The sequence below is a fragment of the Rhinatrema bivittatum genome, chromosome 17 (assembly GCF_901001135.1).
Source record: "Rhinatrema bivittatum chromosome 17, aRhiBiv1.1, whole genome shotgun sequence".
NCBI classification, from domain to species: domain Eukaryota; kingdom Metazoa; phylum Chordata; class Amphibia; order Gymnophiona; family Rhinatrematidae; genus Rhinatrema; species Rhinatrema bivittatum.
The window spans coordinates 28,778,614-28,789,016 of NC_042631.1; the positions used below are offsets into that span (position 1 = coordinate 28,778,614).

General features: G+C 47.9%; 1 protein-coding gene across 2 annotated transcripts in view; it reads right to left on the reverse strand.

Moving 5' to 3' along the window:
• Positions 1-4,682, reverse strand: part of PTPN5 (protein tyrosine phosphatase non-receptor type 5) — a 150,504-nt gene extending 145,822 nt beyond the window's left edge. For both annotated transcript variants that reach the window (XR_003853261.1, XM_029582841.1), the window contains exon 1: positions 4,569-4,682. Coding sequence is in view for 1 of the 2 variants with exons in the window: in XM_029582841.1 (XP_029438701.1) it covers positions 4,569-4,677 (109 nt within the window). In the remaining variant the exon portion in view is untranslated. The remainder of the gene's footprint in view (positions 1-4,568) is intronic.
• Positions 4,683-10,403: the final 5,721 nt, after the last annotated feature.

Below are 10,403 nucleotides of genomic sequence, written 5' to 3' on the forward strand. Positions count from 1 at the left end.
TGGAATACTTAGATGAGACAGGTGAGCACTGTTCCTCAGGGCACCCTACACAGCCCACTACTCAAGGCGGACCCAATGGGCTGGTCACGGACCACCCTGTTCTTTACGCGCCCTACATAGCCCAAGGAGGCTGGTCACGGACCACGCGGGAGCGGGGCAGGCTCAGGAATGGAATCCAGTTGGCAGGGGCTCCAGTGACCGGAAACAAGAACCAGGCGGAACAGATTTACCCTCGGAGAGGCCACCTGGAGAACTCGAGAGCTGGAACATTGCAGGAACAGACATCAGGAAGATCAGGTACGTCAAGGACCTCTAGCCATCGAGGACATCAGGACTTCAGGAACATCCGGAGAGCAGAGATGGAGGACATTAGGAACTTCAAGACATCAAAGACCTGGACGAGGACCTCAGGAGATGAAGACATGGAACAAGAACCGACGAGACATGGAGCTCCTACAAAGAACATGAAAAACCTGACGGAGCGCTGGAAGATAGGGACTTCCAGGAGTGAAGCAACTCCGATGCATGGCAAAGGTGGAATGCAGGAACAGCCCTTTTATAGGGCTGAAACAGGAAACAGTCTTTAGGTGGGGCCCAGGGCATATCCGGCCGTGGGCCCTTTAAATCTAGCAGGGAGGCGCGGCCGAGTGCCTAGGAGGAAACAGGAAGCTGTGCAGGACCGTGGACAGCGGCCCTGCACCGACATTGACGTGGCAGAGGCAGGACTGGGCCGAGGAGCAGGCCCTGATGTCGGCAGCGGTTCCTGCCACTGCAGGAAGCCCCGAGGGCGGCTCTGGCTGCCAGGCAAGCTCGGGGATTGCGGCCTCCAGCCGCGAAGATGACCGGGATGTCGGCGGCGGCTCCAGCCGCGAAGAGGAGCGGTAGCAGGCCCGCCGTGCTAAGTAGGCAGGCCGAAGTCCGCGGCTCTTGCCGCGGTGAAGAAGACACGATGGGCGGCCTCCGAGCTACAAGAGGTAACCAGAGTCTGCGGCCCCGGCTGCGGGGGAGGCCCGACAACGGCAGCGTCCGGCCGCATCAAGAAGGCAACAAGGTGAGGAGCCTGCTCGCGGGGGAAGCCCGCGGGCAGGATTCATAACATGGTGCATCTGTGACTTTGGGGGGCAGGCTGCAAAAAAACCCACTTAATTGTATAAATGAAAAGAAATATATACTACACTGGCTAAAGGTAATCTCTGAAATGACTGGCTGGTCTGAACACAGATAATTCCCCTTCCTATTCACCACAGGAAAAAAAATTCAAATTTTGTTCTCACCTCAGCAACAGCAACACAAATTCCTTCCATTATCAGGCATTTCATGCAGTAACCTAAGATTGCAAAAAAAATCACTCTGAACCTATATAGCAAAACCTGCCATAACAAAACCGAACTAACTCCCAGACGTCAAACAGCAACAATCCTACATACGAAAGAGCAACAACGTAAATATTATACCAGGCCCTAGAACAGTAATACTTCTATACTAGTAAACATTTATATAGTGTTAGAAGGCATATGCAGTGCTGACTAGATACACATGAACGATAGTTCCTGCTCCAAGGAGCTTACAATCTAGTTGAAACAGAGACACAAATAAACGTTTGGAGACAATAAGTGAAAACATTTAAAGTCCCAAAGGCAGGTTAATAAGCACATTTTTATTGAAATCAGGAACCGTTTTATCTCATTACAAGGCATTCTACCAAGTAATATAAAATCCTGCAAAAAACATTTAGCTCATATGCAGCACACCTCCTATAGAGAAAACAGGCCATACTGAACATATCCCTTCACAGAAACTACATGTTAGCAGAAGACCTCTCCTCAGTCACACATGCAGAACACAGGCAGATCCTCAAATACAGACTAAGGGACCACAAATTAGAAGTAGAAATCTGCAGACAACAACATACCAGCCTCACCCCTCCCCTTCTGTTCTATGCAGCTGCTGGGAGGGGACAGAAAGCTGAAACAGGAGGGAAGGGACTGGATTAGGGAGCAAAGTTGCAATTCTCTACTCTTGCTCTCTGCACCACTGGCTAAACCCTGGGAACAAAGCTGAAGGCTCTGGTCCTGTGAGAAGGGAGGACTCAAAGGGGCCGATGCAATATCGAGTGCTCAGGCTAGCGCACAGCTTTACTGGTGATTGGACGTGCGTTTTGGACGTGCTAAGCTATCACCTGATGCAATAAGGGGATCAGCCCGTCCAAAAAACACATCCAAACTCCCGCGGAGCTAATCGCGCTTATCACATGTAAATGCAATGTAGATGAGGCTATTAGCTATTACCTTCCATGCAAAAAAATCGCCATGTTTTTAACATGGAAAATTTAAACGCCAGCCCCGAGCTGGCATTGTCTTGCCGCGCATCAAGGGCTCACTAAAAAGCAAAATATCCTGCTTTCTATGGTTTCTCCTAGTTTTAATATCGTCGCGAAACTAAGTAGGAGGAACCACAGAAAGCAGCAACATGGGGAAAAAAAAAGTTTTCATTCCGGCCAGCTTTAGGAAACGGTCACTCGATTTACCAGAGTCCGTTTTCCTAACCCGTGGCAGCGCGCACAGGCACATCTCCTGGGCGCCCAATGCCAAGGACGCACTAGGGACGCGCTAGGGATGCACCTCATACTGCATCGGGCACCCAGGAGGAGTGGCCGTGAGCGCGTTAAAGAAAATGGGCACCCAGTCTGGCGGGCGCACATTTTTACGCAGTGGCTTATTGCGTCGGCCCCAAAGTGAGTCAAATAACCTAAAACACAAAAATAAACAGAGCCATGGGAAAAAGCAGTGCTTAATGTGGCTACTTCTTCATGCACACCAAAGATGTGACTAAAAGCACTGATGGCTCTATGAGATGGTTTGGCTATCAGGTTCTATTGGGTCTGCTGCTCTTCTTTGCTGCCCCTCAGAAGCTGGCCTAGTCTGCCTACAGTTTATAAAATATCCTCTAAATCAATATAAAACAATAGAATATTGGGAGAAGACTGACAAATAACTAATTTAAACTAGTCCAGTACATTTAAGGAAATCTTACCATGGTTTTGGAGTCTTTCACTGACTGCCAAAGACTCAGCACGACAGTTCTGTAGCTGGTACAAAACAGCAGTACTACAGGTTAAATTGAATGAGCATGCTTCAGATGGGCTCACCGAAAAAGGCGCCTTCACAGTCACCCTGTCCCTCCTGAAGGATGCAATATTCTTAATGCATTTCTATAATTTCCTAACTCGCTTCCACTCTAGGCACAGTTAACACAACAGTTATCAGTTTCTTGATCATCTTTGTGATCTTTTCAGCATATTCTGGCCTGATCTTAACATCCAGGCACAGTAAAAACAATCCTTAGGGGATCACAGAAAAAAACCACAAACAAACCTGGAACTGTTGCAATGAAATGGTCTCCTTACCACCTTTAGTAGCTACAGCTAAGGCTCGGAACCAGGCTGAAAACAACCATGGACATAGCTCTCATTGATGTTACAGAAGCTTAAGATCTTAAGTGCATGGAAGCTTGTGCAGCAAAACTATTGGGAAAAGCTAGCACCAAGGAAAGCAATCACGGGCCTGAGCCAGCAACAATGCGGAGTCAATAACGAAAAGGGCAATGCTTTCTCGGCGACTCCGTCAGCCTTTGTTCCTGGGCTGCAAAGTTTATTATGGGGCTTGTAATCGCGATGGGTGTTAGCAGCACGAACTTTTCGCCGGGCTGTCAGGAGGCCCGGCCAGTTGCAACAGATGTGCCAAGAACCCAAGCGGCCTTGATGGCAGAGGATGGAGGCTGCCCTCGGTACTGCCACCTAGCCGGCTCGAGGAGTAACTGCAGCGTAGCACGGCCGTCAGAAATGCAATGTATTAGTACGGGGCAGCATCGCAGAGCTGCTGCTATCGCCGATATTTTACTGCAGTGGGTTATCAGGTTAACCGCCGAGCCCCTGATGTGCAAGCAATTTCCCCCCAAACACACGGATTGTAGATGCATTTGTTAATGACGTACAAACGTGATCGCCAAGCAATGCAATAATAATTAAAAAAAAAAAAAACAAAAAACACACACACAGCAAAAGGTTAGGAAGAGAGCCACGATTTTAGTAAGACCAACAGAATTAGAAAGGAATACAAATTCAGAGCCTCCAGATAAACTCCCTCGTTTGGGAAGAACGTAAGAGTGTATGTACTGCGTGCGATGCATATCTCTTGAGCTATTTGTGCTTTTCGAATGTGAACAGTGTTGAAAAAAAAATGCCATTGATCGCCAAAATCCATCCCTTACCTTCCCTTTTCATTCACCAACAAATGCACCAGCTACCGCATGAACAATACAAGCCAGCGGCGTTTGAAACGACTGCCTTCCCACTAGAATGAATGCATCATCACTTAAAACAAACAAACAAAAAAAATTTATATATCTCTATCTCTATCACCTCTGAACAGCAAACTGGTTTGCATTCTGGGTGCATATTAACTCCATTTCAGCTAAACCGAGCCATGTCCTCGCGCTAAGCGCTTATCTTCCAGAGCTGCGACAAAGCGGCTTCGGAGCCCCGAGAGCGGCTCAGCGCCTTCATTTACCTGGGCGCCCATGCAAGGCTGAGCTCATGCCATGCAGAAGAGACATTGCAGCGCCCCGACACCTGCCGTGCCGAGCCCGGCTGCACTGCCCGGCCGCCGGTACATGCATCGGTGGAGCTCCTCCAGACAGGGGGGGGGGGGGTCCAATGCAGCGCTGCCCCGGCGAGCCCGGCGGAGTAAACGCCAGCCGATCCCCCTCCAATCCCACCAAAACCCCCTTCCCGTTCCCAGCCAGGGAGCAAAAGCACAGAGAGAGATCTCTCAACAAAAACCCTCCTCCACCACCTCTCCCCCCCCATCCATTCAGCAAGCAGGCGCCCCGAAAGCGAGAGGGAGGGAAGGACGCAGGCATTACCGAGTCCCCCGGAGGGAAGTTTGTTTGGTTTTTTTTTTTTCTCCGGTCCTCCTCGGTGAGTCAGAGCGCGCAGCCCGGGACTGGGGGCCGCTCGCCGCGCGCTTCCAGTCCCCCCCCCCCCCCGGAGCCGGCGCTGCTGCTGGCGCTGCCGCTGCTGCCGCTCTCCCCGAGCCCGGCTCCCGTCTCCCGCACCCCTCGCAAGGGCTGCGAGCCCAGCCAGCTGCCCACATCCAGGCGTGTGTGGGCTACCGTTGCCTCCCCCCACCTTTCCCCACGCCGATCCGGGGGGGGGGCGCCTCCCCCTCCCCTCTCTCTCCCTTTAGGATTTATTATTTATTTATTTTTTTCGTCTTTCCCCGCTTCCTTTTCAGCCGGCTGCCTTTGATTGACAGGAAGCCTTTCAAAGCGCCGCCCACACATGCGGCTTCTGCTTCTGAATAGAGAGAGGCAGGCAGAGGGGAGGGGGGGGGAGAGGGGAAAGCATGAATGAAACGTTCAGAGCAGCAGGGGTGGGGGGCAGCTTCAGGGGCTGGGAAGAGAAGAGCCATGGCCTCAGGTTCCCCGGAGAGAGAGAGGGAGGAGGGGGGGGGGGAGCGCTGGTTATTTGCCCTCCCCGACCTCCCTCGAGGAAGAGCCATGGAGACGTCAGGGTCAACGAGCCAAGCTGGCGAGATGCCTCCTGGTCCGGGGCACAGCCAACCTCTCTGGACTCCCCTCTCCAGCTCCCTGCCCTCTCTCTCTCTCTCTAAGAACAGCAAATCCAAATTATCCATACAGTGCAAAGCTATTAAGGAATCCCTTTTCAGAGCAGAGGGAGGACCATGCGTAATGAAACCCAGACTATAAAACATTAGGGCTGGTCAGATTCAACAGCTATTAACGGACAATAGAAACAATAGAAATATACCCTTTTTACTTGATTTGGATTGTAAAGCTGTTGCTAAGTTAATGTTCAATGTAAACCGAGGTGATGTTTCCTAACGTGCCGCGGTATATAAAAACCCATAAATAAATAAATAAATACATACATAAATACATAAATAAATAAATAAATAAATAAAACACTGTAAATATAGTAGTGGAAGCTATTGTTAAAAACATACATTTTAAAAATCACCTTGTTCCTCTTTTATTTTAATGACAGTGGGCAGTCATTATTATATAATTGCCCTTGCTTTAATATCAGATGGCTGAGCAGTTATCTCTTGCTATGGGTCTCTTTGTGTGAGACATTAAAAAAAACAAAAAAGAAAAAAAAAACTAATGCTGCTGAGTTTTGTCAAAGAAAAAGAGATATTTACAGCCATATAAAAGAAGAATATCCTACTATTCAAGATTATTCTGAAGACCAACAGCAGCCTCCAAATTAATTTCTTTCATTCAATTGCGTCTATTTCTCCCCTATAGAAGCATTTATATTTATTATTTTCAAATTTGTACCCATGATAAAACCGGGCTCTGGTGATCTGTTTCAATTTCATTTGAACCTGAAGTTTCTGAAGAAGTTACCGGTAATGGTTATTTTGCTTCCTTTTTGGAGGGCCCCGGATTTACCTCCTGCAGCCTTCTGGGCTCTGGTCAATCAGAACCACTCATTTGTGGGATGTGTGTGGGGAGGCTCGGCTTAAGGCGGCACAGGCAATAGTAAAAATGCCTTCCAGGATCCTCAGCTGGCAGAAGCGCATTAAGAGAAGAAAGTGAGGGATATAAAACTGATGTCATCATCATCCATGGGGGGGACACCAATGATGTGGCAGGAAACAGCATCCAGGAAGGGAAGAGAGAGCTCCAGAATCTGGGGATGCAGCTTGGGCACAGACCTATGCCTTCTCAGAAGCGTTACCCGCTCATAGAAAAAAAGGATCAAAACCTGGTGTAAGCAAAAAGGATTTGGCTACATTGGGGGCTGGGGACAATTATCTGGAATCATAAAAGACTACACAGTAACTTTGGGCTGCCTCTGCCCGTGGCTGGGGAAAGGATCCCGAGTGAGAAATTCAGAATGTATGTCATCCGCTGGGGGGGGGGGGGGGGTAGGCAGAAGGAAGTCCATGGAACTGAAATGCCCTCCCCCAGCCCACAGAAATACAGGAAGCGGGTGGAGAAAAGCACAAAATGAGTCCATGATTAGGCAGAGGCGGCAGAAAAGGTGCCCGGGAAGAGCAGCCAGCCAGGGAGGAAAGCTGGCAGGCTCGGTGCCCGAGTGCTCGCAGTCTGAGCAACAAAGTTCCAGATCTGCGGGCTTTAATGGGGGAGGCGGGCTTGGATACTGTTGCTAGCATGGGGACCTGGTTCCACGGGTCTCGTGAACGGGAGACGGCCGTCCCCAGGCTATAACCTGATGAGGAAGGATGGAGAGGGCAAAAGGAGAGGGAGGAGTAGCTTCTGTAAACCACTTTGATTTTTCACAAGCAAAGTGGTAAAATGTAGATAAATTAAACTAAGAGGGAGTAAAAAACAAAAAAAAAATTAAAAACTATGTCAAAAACAATATCCTAGTAACTGAAATGCAGAGGATGTGAGGTAAGAAGCTATCTTAAAAAATAAGATGGCACTCCCATTCACACTGGTGTGGTCTACAGGCCTCCGAATCAGACAGAAGAACTGGACAGAGATTTGGCTGAAGGCATCCAAAAGGTGGGAAGGAAGGGACAAGGGCTGCTGGTTGGAGATTTTAATCTCCCAGATGTGGATTGGAGTTAGCCCTGCTGCAGAATCTGTAGGGAACAGGGAGACCGTGGATGCCTTTCAAGGGACTCTGCCTAAGTAATTGATGATGGAAGCCGCCAGGGGAGGAGCAGTACCGGACCTGGTTGTTCTCTGATGTCCGGATGGGTGCCCACCTGAGCGCCAGTGATCATCTGATGGTATGGGTTTGTTACAGCGGCCCGAGCCAGAGAGAAGTAACACAAAGATCAAAGTCCTGCTTTTCCAAAATAAACAGACTTTGTTAAAATAGGGGCGTACCTTCGGGAGGAGCCAAAAGGCTGGAAGAAGATGGCTGAAGTGGAAGAACGGTGAATTAAATTAAAAGGACAAGGCCGGCATATTGAGGGATGCCGTTCAATAGATCCTTGCAAATGGGAGTGGTGCCCTAAGATTAGAGGAGGGCAGTGGTGGTCCTGCTTCACAAAAATGATAGCAGGGAGGAGCCTGGAAACTACAGGCCGGTTAGCCTTGCTTCAGTGGAGATGCTTCTGAAGAAAAGGATAGTGAACTATCCTGCAGTGGGTTGCATGGTCCAAGACAACAGGGTTTTACCAGAGGAAGATCATGTCAGACAAACCTAACTGACTTTTTTTTTTACTGGATGAGTAGAGAATTAGGTAAAGCATGAACACTTGGTGAGATTTATCTGGATTTCCACAAAGCTTTTGATACTCTCTCACATAAGAAACGAAGAAATGAGTGCATGGGGCTAACTTGCTGATGTGGCGGTTACTACCCTTAACCAACAAGCCACAACTCCATCATTGCTCTCTGCTTCAAGGGCAAGGGTAAAGGAGGAAAAGGGGATTGGATTCAGACAGCAAACAACAAGGACATTGAATTTTGTGGTCAGGGAAAAATAAACATAGGGTTACTTGCTGATGCAGTTGTTATTACTACCCTTAACCAATAAGCCTGAAACTTGATGCAACTCCAACATTGATCTCTGCTTTGACGGCAGAAAGTAATGGAGCATTGGACTCTACAAGAGCCCTGACTTTGATGGTCTGGGAAACTGATAAGAATGGGGGGACTTGTATGGCTCAACAGAAACTCCCATAAACTTGCTGGGCAGACTGGATGGTCCATTGGTCCTTTTCTGCCATCATTTCATTTCTATTTCTAAGAGGCTCATGAACAGTCCGGGAATGGGTCCCAAGGTGGTAGAATAGATCAGAAATTGGTTGACTGACAGACGACAGCGAGTAGTCGTAAATGGAGCCCCACTCGGAGGAGAGGAGAGGAGTGTGAAACGTGTAGTGCCTCGAGGTTCGATTCTGGGACCGGTTCTGATCATTATCTTTGTGATGGTTTCCAGTGCAGAATAAGATTGGGGAGGGGTAAGCACCATAAAAAAGTGGGAAAAGTGGACCATAGGAAGCAGGAGGAAGGAATCTATGCTATTGGCCTGAGGTAATCCTAAACCACGCACTGAGAAACGATAACTTTATGGCTTATGTGTTGGAGTGAAGGGTGGCAGATGCTCAATTCTCAATGGATTGTGGGGAACTGTGGGCTTATAAGTTGTTCTGGTCCATGTTAAGGGGGTCATAATTTTGTTTGCGTAGCCATCAAGAAATAGCAGGTGGGTAAGTAAGTAAGGAAGCCAAAGAATAGGAATTTGGGGTGGGTGGCAGAGGGGTAGTGTGGCAGGGATTTAAGTACCAACTGACATGGCTTAGAACAAAGCTTGGGCTTCACAGCCTCTATTCCCCTCTCCAAAAAGCACTAACACAGACCTTACCATATCCCTACTCGCATTAGAAAATAATAGGTCACATCAAGCAACTTAAAAACATTCCTCCCAATTAATACAATAAGATTCCCTGTGGCATCAGTAATAATGCCCTCCCTTCAAAATAAAATATTATGCTTTGTGGATATAATGAAAGCCCAACTAGCTGTGGCGTCACCAGGACAGCTTTGGGAAGCCTCGAGCTAAGGCAAAAGGACTAAAGAAATAGATTGTGCATTGGTCCTTTACATCTACATCTGTTGTTCTGCTTGAATAAATATATTTTGCTGGATAATAATAATAATACAAAATCTGAAATCCTATCTGTTTTCTGTCCCTCTGCCTGATCCTCTGATCACATTAAATCCACCTACATTTAGGCCTGGAGCACTTGCTATGGTAGTGATCTCTGCCTTCTGCTGTCCACTGGGTTGCTGCAGAGACCGTTTGGGAAGCAGTAAGAGAAGATAAGGGACCAATTCTGCAGAACCACTTTCTGCTATGTTGTGGTCAATCTTAGCCCAACTCTGACCTTGAACTATTTAACTAATTAGTTTTTTTTAACCAGCAGTTTCTTCCTTCTCCTTTGGGTTTCCAGCTCAGTCCTAACAGGCTTCTGTAGAACTACAGCTCCATGAGTCTTCACTTTCAACTATTTGGGTTTTCTGCTCCCCAGTTTTCTCAACCAATGTTGGTTGGCCTTTTTTTTTTTTGTAAATTTCATAAAGGTTTGCAGAGTCTTCAACTATGTGCCACCTTGTATAATGACAATAGCAGCATCAAATCTCAAACAATCACCAAACAAACATAAATTATATATCTAAAGCAGGATTTATTCAATTCACTGCTAACCTCTACTCAACTCACTGCAGTCCATTTTGAATCAGTTCTGGATTTCATACCTTCCATGGAACTGAAGTGAAGATCCTTTTATAATGCTGTAAGCAGGCAACCCCCTGGGAGGAGTGTAGATGGACCACCCTATAACTAAAGCAAATAACTGCAGGCCGGCCTCTAGGAAGAAGGGCGGAGCCCA